This window comes from Pseudorca crassidens, chromosome 1, assembly GCF_039906515.1.
Source record: "Pseudorca crassidens isolate mPseCra1 chromosome 1, mPseCra1.hap1, whole genome shotgun sequence".
Classification (NCBI taxonomy): domain Eukaryota; kingdom Metazoa; phylum Chordata; class Mammalia; order Artiodactyla; family Delphinidae; genus Pseudorca; species Pseudorca crassidens.
In genome coordinates, this window is record NC_090296.1 from 40,090,962 (window position 1) to 40,107,696 (window position 16,735).

Consider the following 16,735-nt stretch of genomic DNA (forward strand, 5'->3'; position numbering starts at 1 on the left):
CTCCTCTCTTAGATCATTCATTCTGGGGGAAGCCAGCTGCCATGTGATAAATACATTCAGGCAGCTCTGTAGAGGGTTCACACAGGAACTAAAGCCTTCTGCCATCCTGGACGTGAATCAATCATCCCCAATCAAGCCTTCAGATGACTGCAGCTGACATTGCAGCCTCATGAAAAACCCTGATCTGTAACCACCCAACTAAGCTAGTCCCATATTCATGAACTTTGGAAACTGTGAGATAATTAATATTTGGTGTGGGGTAATTTGTTAAAGCAACAGATAATTAATACACATTTATTCCAAAATTGTGCCTTTCCTTATATCCAAGCAAAAAAGTTAAAAGATGGCTACATAAGGTGCCATATCAATAAGCCAAATATTCTCCTTGGTCCAGGCTGGCTCACCCAGAACATGCCCAGGAGGTGGGATGACTAAGGGGTGTTTTCCTCAAGGCCTTGCGCCTGCTCAGAAAAGTAATGTTAAGACTGTCCCTCCACCAGTTCCGTCATGCCCCACACATGGGGCATGGGAGAGGAGGGTAAGACTCAGACTGATTAAAAAAAAAAAAGAAAGCAAAGTTGTTACCTGTAAGATAAGAGCTCTGTCTTTAAATGTCCAGCTCCTGTGTGATGATAATCATCACTCTGATAACATCCTGTATCACAAATTTCTACCCTTTAGCAACTGAAAACAGAATATGTCCTTTAAGAGCACGAAGCCAATTATCTCTTTTAGTATGTTATTTTGCCCCATCAAATTGAAAGAAGTTAGTAACTGATGTAGTAGATTCAGTGAACTTAAAGAGTAAAAACCTCCTGTTGGAAAAGTGACTGTTGCCATATAAGGTGGGCAGTGGCCCTGAGCACTGAAAATCTCAAAAACAGCTAACTGAAGTGAAATGTCAACACTGTTCCAGCATAATGAGACCAGAACACATCAAGGCTCTTGTCAATAAAAATCCAGTTTTTTCCTTCAAGCATTAGTCAGAGGGAAACTCAACACAGACATCTAAAAAGCTAAGAAGATGGGAAGTGGTGGTCAGCCTTTTCCCATCTGCTCTTTGGACCCTGAAGAGAGCATTACTTTCCTAAAGCTAATGTATTCTTCGGTAATGCCCATTCATCGTGTCCACCACAGCAGCTGCTAAACAGCTCATGTGTGATTTCTTAATGGGCTCCATCCTGAAACAGTGACATTCTTTCCCTGACCCAAACCACAGCAAGATGCCAAGCTCAGGAGACTGTGAAGCATGACGCTTACCCAGCCCTTCATGGATCCCAGTCTTGTCTTTAGAGTGCTTTCTCTTCCCTTGTTGGTCCAGGCATGGAAGGCCTCCTGTGGTTTCGAAATACAGCTTCTTGTTGATGAAGAGGAAGAGGACAACCAGAAGAACAAGAAAGACCCCAACTGCAGACAAGAAGCTGATGGCTTCAGGAGGGACTGGCAAGAGAACACAAAGGAAAAAATATCATCAAGTGAACCAACTTTTCGTTCTAACGACTGATCAAAGTTATTTGGAATCTTTCCATTTATTAACTAGAGTGGCAGATACTCTACAAGTCCTGACCTGCTGGCATCCGCAGAACTGTGTACAGGGGAAAGGAAAAGGACTATTGCCAGGTACATCCTGCCAGGCTGGTTCCTAGATGACAGACCTCCATACCTTTGCACACGTGGCATCTTCGACCTGGAATATAACTTCTCTGGCCCCTATCCTCAGCCTAATATTCAACTTCAAGCATGCAAGCTAATAGAGAGATATCAGTCAAATGCGTTGAGCTGGAAATGGTTAACCACTGTTATAAAAGCAAGTGTTTTAAAAATACAAAATGCCTGAAGCTTAGACAATAATCACCTGAGACAAAGTTTCAGACATACATCTATGGATATGAGCAACTGGAGGAAAGTCATTTCCTGGATACAGTTTTGCAAATTCATCTAAGCAATACATGACGATGATGATTATCGGTGGTGACAAGAAAATTCCTAATTTGTGCCATCCGTATAATAAATTAAATTTTGACTGCTAATTTTTTGGAATTTTGGAAGATGAATTTTCATCTTCCTCTGTTCCCCCCTCATCAAAAAATTCCTGAGTTTTAAAGGACCCTGGTTAAGTGTTACCCAGTATGCTTTACAGAGTCCCAGCCATTGCGTTCAGCTATGAGGTACACATAACACATAGGCCAGAGCTCGTTCCGGGCTGAGGGAAGATTCCTCCAAGGAAATGACATTTGAGTTAAGACAATATTCCATAAACAAATCGAAAAATCAAGTTCTGTAAAGGAATCAATCACAAAGCAAGTGTCAATAAGAGTTATTCAAGGCAGTTGGGTATATGCAAAAGCTTATGAAAATGAGTCTCCTAAGAGCACCTTTAATCCTTGGGCAGGTTTAATATGTGAATTAATAATATGAAGGGATAATATTCACCTCATTCTACCATCCAGATAAACAGAGAAAGGATGAATCAAACCAGTCCCAACCCTATGAAAAGATGAAGAAAATAAATGGCATTGCCTCACTGAATTAATCTGGTGGCAAGCCAGGGAAAGAACAAACAAACAAAAAAATAGCAGGCAAGATAACAGCTTTGTAATCTGAAAAATGATAATAAGCGCCTGCTTTTCAAAGTCAACATATATTGTGAAAAAAAGTATGCACAGATTGATTATTCCCTCGGCCACCAGAGGCAGCACAGGTAGCAGTGTTTACTGGTATGGACTCAACAGTCACACAGCCTGGGAGGAAATCACATTCTACCACTTATCTTTGTGGCCTTGGGCAAATTGTTTAACCTCTCTGTGTTTCAGTTTCCTAAGCAATAAAAGGATATAATAAATATAACTACATTAAAGACTAAATGAGCTAACACAGGGAAAATAAGCTGTGTGGTACCTAGCACATATAGCATTCTCAAACAGGAATAACCATCTTCCTCAATATCACCATTACCATCTTTGCAGAGCTTTTAAAATATCCCGAAGTAGTCAAACATGAGATGGATGTGCTGCTTTGTACACAGGCTGTGCTCCAGCACCCACTGCCTCCCTTTCATCAAAACAATTATCTCAGAGGGATGGGGAAGGGATAAAGTAGGAGTTTGAGATTAGCAGATACAAACTACTACATATAAAATAGATAAACAACAAAGTCCTACTGTATAGCACAGAGAACTATATTCAATAGACGGTAATAAACCATAACGGAAGAGAATATGAAAAAGAATATGTGTATATATATATATATAACTGGATCACTTTGCTGTACACCAGAAACTAACACAACATTGTAAATCAACTATACTTCAATTAAAAAAAAATTATCTCAGGAATTCCCTGGAGGTCCAGTGGTTAGGACTTCACCCTTCCACTGCAGCGGGCATGGGTTCAATCTCTGATCAGGGAACTAAGATCCCACAAGCTGTGCAGGGCGGCCAAAAAAAAATTATCTCTACCTCCCCCCACGATTCTTGTATTTTCAGCTACTCCCCTTAGTAGATACAACATCATGCTCACCTGCATGAAAAATGCACTAAGTATCTCCCATCCTTTAAAAGACCCTCCTCACCACCATATGTTCTCTTCATCCATAGCCTTCTCTTTCCCCCTTCACAACCAACCATCTTCAGAGTACCCTATACTTACCTCCACTTTCTTATCTCCAAAGCCTCTAGCTTTGAGATTCCTTTACAGATTCTCACTGATCTCCAGGTGCCCAGCCTTACCCCCTCAAATCCTTTCTCCACAAAGTAGCCAGAGCAATCCTTCTGAAATTAAGTCTGATTTGTTCAACTGCCCTCCTAAAGTCCTCTGCAGTGGGTTGAATTATGGCCCCCAAAAGAGATATCCACCCTGAATCTCAGAATGTGACCTTATTTAAAAGTCTTTGCAATGTAATTAGGGTAGGATCTTCAGATGAAATTTTCCAGGATTAGGGTGGGCCCTAAATTCAATGAAAAGTATCCCTAAAAGACACTGAAAGGGAGAAGACACAGAGAGAAGAAAACCATGTGAAGACGGGAGCACAGACTGGAGTTGTGAAGCCACCAACTGAGGAATGTCAAGGGTTGCCAGCAGCCACCAGGAGCCAGGAGAAGGCCCTGGAAGAGATTCTCCCTCAGAGAATCCAGAGGAACCAACCCTGCCAACACCTTGATTTTGGACTTCTGGTCTCCAAAACTGTGAGAGAATACATTTGTTATCTTAAGCTGTCACGGGTGTGGTAATTTGTCATGGTAACCCTAGGAAACTAATTTACCCTCCAATGGCTTCCCACCACACACAGGGCAAAACTTGAATTCCTTAACTTGGTTTACAAGGCCTTTTATGACCTAGCTGCTGATTCCAGTCTTTATCACTCATCACTCCCCAGCATCAAACTCTTTGTCGCCAGTATATTCATCTATTTCTGGTTCCCCAAACACAGCTTACCTCCAGACCTTTGGAGAAGCTATTTCAAACCCATGGTACAACTGTCACCCTCTACTGTCTAACTCTGATACTATACTTGCTCTGAAAGCCTTTCTTGTTCTTCTTGACCAGAGTGGATGCTTCTACTATGTGTTCCCATCCACTGAGACCTCAAAAGCTTTTTCAAGAGTTTTCAAATGTTAAATTTTCAACTGCATATGAACATGGACTTTGCCTCAGTTACCCACTGTACTCTCAGCAGCTAGCATAGGATAGGCACTCAATACATATTTGATGTTTGAATAAATGTTGGACTCTTCTATGATACAACATGTTGATAAATGAAAACTTCTGGAAAGAAAATATATACCTCAAGCGGGTCAGTAACACTAACAATACAGGATATGATTTATGTTAAGATCTGGGCTTAGGTAAAACAGGGTTCATCTGTCGTCCATAAGCAGAAACATTTGTACCTAATAATGCCATTCATTAAGGAAACTAAATCTTGATTTTTGAATAAGCTATATATTTCCATTATAAAGCAACATGAGGCTTATTACATAAAATCTGCAAAATACAGAAAAAAATGAAGACAACCACTCAAGACTTTGGGTACTTTCTTCCAGTCATTTTGACTGTTGGGCAAATACTAAATTGTCTGTATTGATTTTACCTTTATTGACTTATAAAATATTTTTATTAAAAAAAAACTTCTATTATTTTTAGAGACTTAAAGAAAAAATAAATAATTCATGGATGTAGTAAAATATTTTGAAAATACTGGAAAATGTTTTTTTAAAAAAAGATCATGTTGAATCTCACCACCTACCACTGTTTCCTCTTACAATTTTTTTCTTAACTATTTTTACCATAATTGAGATACTATCTTACATGCTGATATTAATGCATTTAATATAAAAACATTCACAGATTCCAGATTGAAGACAATATAAAGAGATTCAATATAATCTCCAAAGAGACAAGAAAGAATGGGGGGAAGCCCTTGTGTTGTTCAAAATAACTCTACTTTTTGTAGATGAAAATATTTTTGTTAGTAATAATTCTTGTAGCAGTGACTAAACTATGGGTGGGTATAAAATTCCTAGGTAGGTACCAATATTTTTTTTCCTCAAAATTGCCTAGACATCACTCCATTACCTTTTAATCTTTAATGTTTCATGAATGAGTGTGATGCTGCAGTTTACTTTTTGTTATTGTATGGGCAAGAGAATTTTTTGGTCTAGAATTTCTCCTTTTAACACAAAAAAATGGACAGAATGTGCCATTTTTGGGGATCTTTTGTTGATTTTTTCCTGGAACCTAGTCTTTTCACCAACATATCCATGGATTTTTTAAAGCTTGGAACAATTTTCTTCGATTATGTCTTCAGTAATTTCTTCTGTGCCAACTGTTCTTGTTTCTTTCTTAAACTGGGGTACTATTTCTTCAGTTACCAATTTTTAGGTTTTTTTCTTCTGCATTCTAGCAGATCTTCTTAAATATGGCCTACACTTTTCACTCAACTAAATAAGTGAAAGTGTGTTAACTACTACACCCATTGTCACAACTGTAAACTGAATATCTGAGTCAGTGGCAGACAGTGGGGGAAGATAATGTCTTTTGAGTTGGATGGTGGAGAACACTAGGAATAAGTACAAATGTAGCTAAAGCCGAGAGAAGACTTAGTTCAGCAAGTGTGGTTATTTCATCAGAGTTCATGTTCCTCTCAGAATGTATCAATTCTAATTTCATCTTTTTCTATGTATTTATGGGTACTTAGCTGGAAGTCTGAAGAGGTGCGTGAGAGGCTGCTAGCCAAATGCTACGTTAAACTATAGGTTAGCATATGTACTTTCTACATGAGTAGAGTATCACAGAAATGACTTAGAAGTTGGCAGTGACCCCAGATTTGTAAGAATTGCTTAACCAGGGTTGCACACAAACTGTCCTCTTTAAAAATGGTTTAAAATTACAAACATGACCTAGCAATCCCATGTCTAAGTATATATCCAAGAGAACTGAAAATATACATTCACACAAAAACCTGTGCATGAATGTTCAGAACATTATTCATAATAGCCAAAAAGTAGAAATAGCTCAGATGTCCATCAACTGATAAATGGATAAACAGAATGCGGTATATCCATACAATGGAATATTACTCCACAGAAAGAAAAATGAAGTACTGATACATGCTATAATACGGATGAAACTTAAAAACATCATGCTAAGTGAAAGAAGTCAGACACAAAAGGCCACATATTGAGTGATCCCACTTATATGAAATGTCCAATAGGCAAATCCACAGAGACAGAAGATATATTAATTGTTCCCAGAAGCTGGGGTGTGGGCTGGGGGCTGAGGAGTGACTGTAAATGGGTATGGGTGGTTTGTTTTTTTTCTGAGGTAATAAAATTATTCTGGAATGAGATGGTGATGATGCTTGTGCAATTCTCTGAATATACTAAAAACCAGTGACTTACACACTTTAAGAGGTGTGAATTTTATGGAATATAAATTTCATCTCAAAAAGATGCTTAAATTCTAAACAGCTTTCAGTAAAGACTGGAAAGAAATATGAGAAAAATTATAATAGTTTTCTTAGATTTGGTTTGGAAGTGATTTTCTTCATGTTTAAATATTCTGTAATTTTATTACTCAATATTTAGAATTAAAAATAAAGTTTAAATATTGTAGATTATGAGACTTGTCATCGGCACAGCTCTAGCATCTATGTGTAACACTGAACACAGCACGCCAACAGTACTATCAGTCAAAGCCAAAGAGGGTTTGATGCTGCTACATTTGAGTCTAAATAAAATTAGAGACTTTGGCAGGGAAGCTTAAAGTCATCTTGCATCCTATATATACAAATGCTATGGTGAAGAACAAGCATTACTTGTATCATCTGCCATAGATGACAAGGGCACATATGTCAAGAAACTTCACGGCCATCTGCAGAGTAACTCATCTAATTATTCCAGTAATTACTAAATTGGAAATCAGATGGCTGTGAAGCTCGGTCACATAGTTCATATTGAAGCTTTCAAACTTCTTCAAAGTTAAATATACCTCTCACGTTCCACTGGAGAGCCCCATCTGTTGGTTCGCAAGCAATGGCTCAAGAGCATGCAATGACATAAACAGAGAGGCCTCTGCATGTCACACAGTCATTAGATGTTTGTAATTTCATTCCACGGTTGTTGAAGAGGTTAAAAAAAAAGCTAGCCAATTGTAGCCATCTGACTCATGAGTACTAGAAATAAGATAAGAGGGAGCCGAAACTATACTTAACAAAATGATGAGGGGAAATCAGAATTAACTGAGCAATGACAATAGAAATCATTAAAGAGTAAAGTTACAATTTCTCAGGAACTTTCTTGACACCACTCTGAGGATTGTGAGGAATCTCATTAAAAACATGAGGAAAGCCTGAAGTAAATCTAAAACTCTACTCACCTATATACCTCTACCATCCTTGAGTAGCCATCAACCTGAGAGTCCTGTTTTCCATGACATAGTTTCAATTTCATTCGTCCCTTTAAAAAGCAGCATGACTTTGTAATTGTTTCTATGAGGTTCTCAAGCGTGCTCATGCAGCACAAGTCCCTGACTTGAGCCTAAGTTTGTTCACCTTAAAATTCCAGGGTTGATCTAAGGCTCAAGCACAGTGGCTACATACAGCAGTACTGTATTACAAACCTCAAGGCTGCTAACAGACTAGATCTTAATTGTTCCCGCCACACAAAAACAAGTTATGTGACATGAATCATGTAACAAAAAATCAATTATGTGGACTTCCCTGGTGGCGCAGTGGTTAACAATCCACCTGCCAGTGCAGGGGACATGGGTTTGATCCCTGGTCCGGGAAGATCCCACATGCCACGGAGCAACTAAGGCCGTGCGCCACAACTACTGAGCCTGCGATCTAGAACCCACAAGTCACAACTACTGAGCCCACATGCCACAACTACTGAAGCCCGCACACCTAGAGCCCATGCTCTGCAAGAGAAACCACCGCAATGAGAAGCCCGCGCACCACAATGAAGAGTAAGTAGCCCCTGCTCGCCGCAACTAGAGAAAAGCGTGCGTGCAGCAACGAAGACCCGACGCAGCCAAAAATAAATAAATAAACAAACTTATTTTTTTTTAAATCAATTATGTGACAAGACGAAGGTGTTAGCTAATGCTACGATGGTAATCACATTACAATATATAAATTATCAAATCAACACATTGTACACCTTAAATTAGCACAACATAATATGTCAATTGTATCTCAGTAAAAATACATTTTAAAAAAGAATTTAGGATTGCCTGGGCGTGTCTACATCCTCCTCCAGGGATCCATCAACCTGAGGACGCAAGGAGCCTCCCAGGATGGTCAGAGCCGAGTTGACCTGACTGCAGCATGGGCATCCACCACTCAGGTTGACCCAAGCCCAGACTCCTTTGGTCCCAGGGCAAGCAGGTGATGTAAAAGCTATAGCATTAGATACCAGTAGCTTTTGCAAAACAAGGAGATGTTTTCAAAGGCAAAGGTGGCACAATAAGAGTTGAGGCCCTTGACCTACAGTTTATGTTCAGACTTTCTTTGCAAAAAGAAGAGAAGGTAAGAAATGAGAAACTTTTAAGACTTGAACACCAATGTGCCAACTCCATATAGAGCATAGAGCTACTTCAGTGCACAAATTCAAAACAACTGTACAAAGAATCGGACTCATTTATACCATTAGCTGTGTTTTTACAACCAACTACAAAATTACATGTCATTTAAAAAATTAGTACAGAACAAATTAAACTGAGTATTTTAATTTCCCTTTTTTCCTACAGTGATGCTTCTGGAACCAAAACATAAATAAAAGAACAAAGCCTTAAACACTTAGCAGCATATTATTTTGCCAGTGTACTAAATTTAGGGCTAGTTAGGCATTATAACCTCAACAGCCAACACGGATATTTCTCTAAATATTTCTAGGACTTCAAAATATAAAATATTATATATATATATACATATATATATATATATATATATGAAAATGGGTAGTGCTACTTAAATTTTCTTCCTGGTAATAGCTAACAAGGGTATGTTAACTACATATTCAAATAAATTATTTGGAAGGAAAAAGCAGACCTTTCAAAAAATAGGAAAAAAAAAATTGGCTTAATGAAACCTAAATGAGATTTTAACATGTTCCAAAATAAAACATAGCAACATATGGAGTCACTAGCAACCAATCATTCTGCAAACACTTGAGAACACAGCATTTCGGGGTATACATGGGATGCTATCTTTAATACAGTAATATATGTGTGTTGAAATATGTCCACCTTCTCCTGAGAATTAAGTAACCTAACTTGTCTGCTTTACATGTTTAAAGTGTATATCACCCCTTAGCACGAACATGAACACACACATGCATGCGCACACACATTTCTAGAAGCCAAGAATTGTCAGCAAGCTTGCTCTCCTTTTCCTTAATACTCAGGTGGTGAGCTCAGAAGCAGCATGTAATGATGAAAATGACTGAAACGCACCAGTAGGTCAATGGAGGGAATCTCTGAGTCTTTGTTCACTTGTCTGAGTTTCCTGAACACTTCAGCTCTTCTCCACCATCCCCAACCTCTCCATTTTCCTACATCTTCCCAGATGGGGAAGAGGATAGAAAAAGAAGCAAAAGGAATGATGTGGCGTTGATGGTTTATAAGGCAACAGTCAACATTTTTGGATTGTTGGATTTTTAATGGCATGTTTATGTTGCTGAATTTAAATGAGCGATATATGGGCCTTGTACAATTTCTATGTCATTTGCCAAAAAATTAATCAGTTAGCATGAATATCATTCATTATAACTTGAACATCACTGAACTTAACTATATGATCAAATTATGAACATGTGCCTAACAAAAGCATGCCATGCAGAAACATCAGGGAGCATACATTTATAAGATTTTGGTGGAATGGTTGTTGAATCAATGTGGCAATTTACCTTTCAAGTAAAAAGAATATTTTTATAAATGAGAGAAACTGAGAGACAAGTCTACTTCAGACAGACAAAATGTCTCAGTAGAAAGATATCCAAATCTCTCCAACTCTCCAAAACAAATGCATTTGGAGAGCATCTGGAGTGAAATATAATTTTGATTTGTTTATAACTTATTTATTTTTCAACTCGCAGAACTGCCCACACAGTGAGACTGAAATTTTCACAGAACTGTTTCTCACTAATCCAAAATCCTCAAAAAAAAGTTTTTTCTTGCAGTCTAAAACAATTAAATATTTTTAAAAGATTATTATAAAGACTCTTCAAATTTACATTTTGACCCTAAAAAGTAGTATGTAGATCTTTGTGCTCAAGGACTAAGCAGCATATGGGACATCTAGAAACAGGAAGATTTAAGGGCCATTTAAAGCCCCAATTTCTCAGACAATGTAAGTATTTTCTTGTGTTCAGAAAGTTATGCATCCACAGAGATACAAGTTCACCCTGTTACCAAGAATTTGTTGGGAACACTCAAAATCTACTGACATTTCAGCTAAGAGCATAATGTACAGATAGCCCTAACAGTAAAATCTATTATCTATCTTTGTGCCCCTTTCTAAAGTTCAGACCACAGGACAACCATTTAGGTAACAACAATTGAACAAAATTATCATTGTATTCAAATAAAATAGGCATCTTTTACTTATTCTAGTTCCTTAGGAGAAGTTAAGAAGCCGCCCTGGAATTAATTTCTGAATAAAATCCCCTTCCAAAACAGATGGGATTCTAATCAATTCTCAGATTTCTCTACTAGAAGTATTTACTGGTTCTTTTTAATTTAAAAAAAAAAAAAAAAAACACCACCCTAAATTGTCTGTTTTACTGTCTGTGCTAATTTCATTTCATTATACCTTTGGAGTAAGCTGTTATTTTCCCACTGGTTCCCATGGCATTCTTCATTATCAGCTGCTAATTGTCTAGCATTCACATAGGACTGTGAACCGCTAATTGTCTAGCATTCACATAGGACTGTGAACCAAGTAGGCTGCTGCGTTGGCTGAAGTTCTAGGGGAAACTGAACAGCAGTAGAATTATGCATTGTTATTATTGTGACACATTAGAAAGTTTCCACCCACTTACATGCCCACATCACTCTGCTATACAGCATCCATAACCAGAGGGGCCGTGCACTGGGGCTAGGGGGCCATCTGCACTAGGTATCCACTTGTTGATTAGCATCACACATTAAAGGAAGACTACACAGGGCCAAACTGTTGCAGCCATGACAGCCAGAGGTCTGGCTCCATATGGTAGGAGTGAATATTGATCTTAAAACACAGTTATGACAGGTCCGTCTAAGGTTTTTTTTTTAACTCCCAGCCTTTAGCACAAGTACCTGACTCGGCCCAATAACTCCCTCAAACTTCTCCCCATTTATCTGTCCAGAATCAAGGCCAATTTAGAGATTTAAACATTTTTGAAAGCTGCAAAGAGATTGGAGACTTTTAAGTTGGTTTTGAGATGTACTGCTCCTTGAAATCATTCCTAACGGAGACTTGGATATCTGGAGCTAATTACATTTGACCTTATAAATTCAAAATGTGCCAAACAAAAGCTATTTAGAAGAGCCAAAACAACATGCAACATTTTACGCATTTAGGTCAGGAGGGAGTTGTGAAAGTCTCTTAATTAGCAAAGCAAACAAGAACTATTAGAGTGGGACTTGGAGGCACAGAACGTGGTGTTTTTATTCACATGCTTTGTGGGCAGCCTGTTGCAAAGTCTGGTGAAACAAAGCTCTGATTTCAGAGCATGCTATGTGATCACTTTTACAAGAAATCTGTCCTCTTGAGACACCTGTGCCTCCTTCAGGTGGATCATTTCAGGGTTCAGAGCTACTCTCACCAGATGAGCGTCACAGGGAACTACATTTCCTTCCTGGGTTCAACAGGATCGTCTGAATGCTGTAAAACACGGCAGAGGTAGGATGATGGCTTCAAGCTGAGCCTCACTTACTGGTGCATCCTGGTGAGGCCACCACAGTCCTAGTACTATTTCAGGGCTTTTATGTTTAAGAATATGATATTCAAAGTTTACTTAGAGATGCTCAGACTCTCGAGGACTAGTTCGCTCTAATTAAACCAGCCAGAAGCTGAAAGGCAGAGAGGCAGAGGAGATGCAAAAACAGCACTTGGCCCTGAGTTAGGAAGTTCAGGTCCAGCACTGTATTACTTAACTCTACAACCCAGGGTGATGTGAGGTCCTGAGGGCAGGGCTGTGTCTTGACTGCGGGACGTCTATGTGCTTTTACAACAATAATATATGTGATAAATTGGGACACCAACTTTTATATTGTAATGGTTATTCCTGGTCCAGGAACTAGAAGCAATCTTGTATCCAGAGAACTACAACCAACCTCATACCTGGGGATGGCTCCATTTAAGATGAAATTACAGCTCCCAAGGTTGCCTGGTAAGCAATGAATAAAAGCAAGAAAAATTGGGTCTTCTTGAGGCCCGTTTCCACCCATCTACAGGGTACATGATTCAACAATCTTCTTTCAAACACTCTCTCGCTCAGATCCCAGAATAGCCAGTTAAAATCAGAACACCTGGGACTTCCCTGGTGGTGCAGTGGTTGGGAATCCACCTGTCAATGCAGGAGACACGGGTTCGAGCCCTGGTCTGGGAGGATCCCACATGCCACAGAGCAACTAAGGCCGTGGGCCACAGCTGCTGAGCCTGCGCTCTGGAGCCCGCGAGCCACGGCTGTTGACTCCACGAGCCACAACTACTGAGGCCCATGCGCCTGGAGCCCATGCTCCACAAGAGAAGCCACCGCAACGAGAAGCCCGTGCACTGCAACGAACAGGGGCCCCCCACTCGCCGCAACTAGAGAAAGCCCGCGTGCAGCAATGAAGACCCAACACAGCCAAAAATAAATAAATAAATTCATTTTAAAAATAAGTAAATAAAAATAAAATGAAATCAGAACACCTATCCCTCTGGTCACAGCGAGAACCCATATCACACACCATTCTTCTTCAACTTTTCTTTCTATATGCCAAAAACATCGCCAGAATCTTATTTAGGGTTCTCTTCCTATACTCCAACCACTCTCTCAAAGCTCCTCTTCTCTGCTCACCTCTCAGAGTTTTTATATTCTTAAAGATTTTGTGTTTGTGTCCCATTCCCACTTTAAAAAGAATTCCTTCAGATTTTTTATGTATTCTCATGGCTTCAGCCATCACTGAGGGCTACCAAGTACATGTGTCTACAAGCCAAAACTCTTATCAGAAATGTGTCTCTACCAGGATGTCCTGCAGGCATCCCCAAGGTTATCAAGCCTAGGACTCAAACTCATTATCCTCTTCCAAAGTCCTCTGAAACCTCCAAAACTCTGCCATTCCATCCCTAGCGCAGTGCTTTAGTCAGACCCTTACCATTCTGAGACCAGTTGCTACACAAGCCTCGAAACTGATGTTGTCTTCCATCTCCTTTCCCTATTACTTCTATTTTAGATTTTTTTAAAAGTCTAGTTCAAGTTTTCAACTGTTTAATTTCTTTAAAATATGATCTGGGTCTCTGGTGGAGAGGAATTACCTGGGCTATGCTACTTTAATGAACTTAGAGGAGAGCGAGGTTCAGATAGAGATCATTTCAGGAACATGGTTGAACGTTGACTATCCCTACACACACACTTATGTTGGATACTGCCAATACCCCACGACTCCAAGCCATCCCACCCCCCCCCATTAGATTAGCCATATAACCACAGACCCAAAGTCATGCATAAAAGCTACTAGGATTCTCCACTGCCTAAAGATGAAAGCTCAAACTAGTACCGTAACATTTGAGACCCTTTCCAAACCAGCCCAAACCACCTTTCCACCCCTCATCACCAAGCCTACCTCCCAGGTCCTCTGTGCTTAGCTTTACTAGATACTTACTGTTTCCAAAACATGCCATGGACTTTCAAACCTCTGTGTATTTCCTCATAGGAATCCCTCTCACTGGGGTGACCTTTTCCAACAGGCGAAGTCCTCCTCACCCTCTAAGAACCCATGGAAAGCCAAGCCCTGTACAAAGCTTATCCCCGTCCCACCAAGCAGCATATATGACCATGCCATTTGCACAGTGCTTGTATCTTCACACTTAACTTGAGACGTTGCATTACTGTTAGTTTAATCCAGCTGTAATCCCCACTAGACTGTAAATTTGCTGAAACCAGAGGTGGTGTGTTCTTATTCATCTTTAGAGTCCTGATGCCTTGCTCATAACAGATCCATAATGCATGTTAGTTTAATAAAATTAAAATCATAACCTCCAAGATGATATTTTATTTTAAATGAGTTTACTGATGGAGTTATTGCATTGTAACCATCACTGAATTAGAGTATAGAATGAAAGAAGTCTCAGGAAGGCTCCTTACAAAAACGAATCCCACGTATGATTTGCCCTTGTTGTCTTCAACAAGCATATGGTTCTGCTGCTCCTGCCTTACGGTTTAGGTCCATTAAGGTTTCAGGGCCTTCAGTCAACTATCAAAAATGGGGGCTGGGGGCTTCCCTGGTGGCGCAGTGGTTGAGAGTCCGCCTGCCGATGCAGGGGACACGGGTTCGTGCCCCGGTCCGGGAAGATACCACATGCCGCAGAGTGGCTGGGCCCGTGAGCCATGGCCGCTGAGCCTGCGCGTCCGGAGCCTGTGCTCCGCAGTGGGAGAGGCCACAACAGTGAGAGGCCCGCGTACCGCAAAAGAAAAAAAAAGAAGTGTGGGCTGGGAAAACTATTATCCTAAAACTGTTAATTTAGAAGGAACCCTAGAGGACATTGATTCAACCCTCTTTACAAAAATAAAGACTGAAAGCCAAAGAGGCCAAGAGACCTACCCCAAATACCCATCATTATGGTGGCAGAGCTGAGACCAGAGCCCAGGTTTCCCCATGCATTCTGACAACGCTGCTTTCACCACTCTCTGCTGCTTCTCCCTGAAATCCTCTCACAGAAGCACAGCATCTTTGGAATAGAGTTCTTCTGTTCACCAAGAACTTCCAGCATCTCACTAAATGAAGCAATCTAGTATATCCTATCCTGATTGAGAGCCATCAGCATCTACTTGAACACTTCTAGAGGCCGGGAGCTCACCACTCTGCCAAGCAACCCGTTCCTTCCCGGTCCCTATCTTCTGGGTATACATTCTTCTTCACAGAGGATGTCAGTCTCAACCCTGCCAATAGCTGAAGACAACAATTATGGCTCCCCGATTTCTTCTCTCACCTAAAGAACTGTAGCCTTCAACTATCCCCAACATACGGTTGTGACTCCACAATTTTACTGGTTGCCCTTCTCTGTCCCATAGAATATGACCTAGCCCTAAGCAGCTTTTGTCTTTGAAAAGAGAATAGAAATAAAGCCTTTGGGAAAAATGTCTTTCAACGCCTTTGTAATTTTTCACGCAAAATTGCCATTTCTATCAGCTCTATAGGATGTCCAAACAGTAATATGCAGGACCCATCAACAGAAAACATTACCAGAGAATGTTCTGTTTCTAAACCAGTTTACATTTGGTACAGACCTAAGGAGCTGAAACTACACACATTATGCAAGTACCTAAGAAAAATTTTAGGGCCACAACGTGAGCAAATCAAACTAAAACTTTTCAGAATGAATTAAAACATCTCAAAACATTCTCTCCTATTTTTTCTCCTTTCAACTCCCATCCCAAGTTCTGAAAGCATTCATTATCAATTCAAAACCAAAAATATTCTGTACATATCTTTGATAAGATCACAACCATCTAAACTCCTGCAGAAATTGTTTCAGAATCCCACTGTGAGTAGAAAAACAGAAGAAATTTCTCTCTTGGCTTATCTAACATCTCTTCCAGTTAAACTTTCATTATTTAAACCTTGTGGAGTCCCATTTTGATAACATCACTGATATCTCCATTGAAGAGAAAAAAGACTGAATAGAGCCTGTTCTTCCACATGGAAAACCACTGAGATTATTCCTTCAATAATTCAAGTGTTTATTGAGCACCCACTCATGACTAGACTTGATTCCTAACTCTACGAAGTTTAATAAAGATTTTCAAGGAAGGCTTCATAGATGGAAAATTTATTCTACACAAAACAAGACTTAAAGAAGGGGATTTAAGGATCAGTTGTTGTAAAATAAGGAAATTGTTAAAGGAGGTTGATTGACTTAGCAAGAAAGACTCCAACAATATTTTTTGAATTTTTTTAATTTAATTTTATTTTTTTATACAGCAGGTCCTTATTAGTCATCAATTCTTATACACATCGGTGTATACATGTCAATCCCAATCTCCCAATTC

At 39.6% G+C, this 16,735-nt stretch overlaps 1 protein-coding gene across 5 annotated transcripts in view; it reads right to left on the reverse strand.

The window, feature by feature from the left end:
- Nucleotides 1–16,735, reverse strand: part of SYT16 (synaptotagmin 16) — a 280,210-nt gene that overhangs the window by 174,609 nt on the left and 88,866 nt on the right. For 4 of the 5 annotated variants that reach the window (XR_010942488.1, XR_010942490.1, XM_067733925.1 and 1 more), the window contains exon 1: nt 1,261–1,398. Coding sequence is in view for 1 of the 5 variants with exons in the window: in XM_067733949.1 (XP_067590050.1) it covers nt 1,261–1,440 (180 nt within the window). In the remaining 4 variants the exon portion in view is untranslated. Of the gene's footprint in view, nt 1–1,260; nt 1,441–16,735 lie in introns of those variants that run through there. The other variant, XM_067733949.1, reaches the window with a different exon arrangement.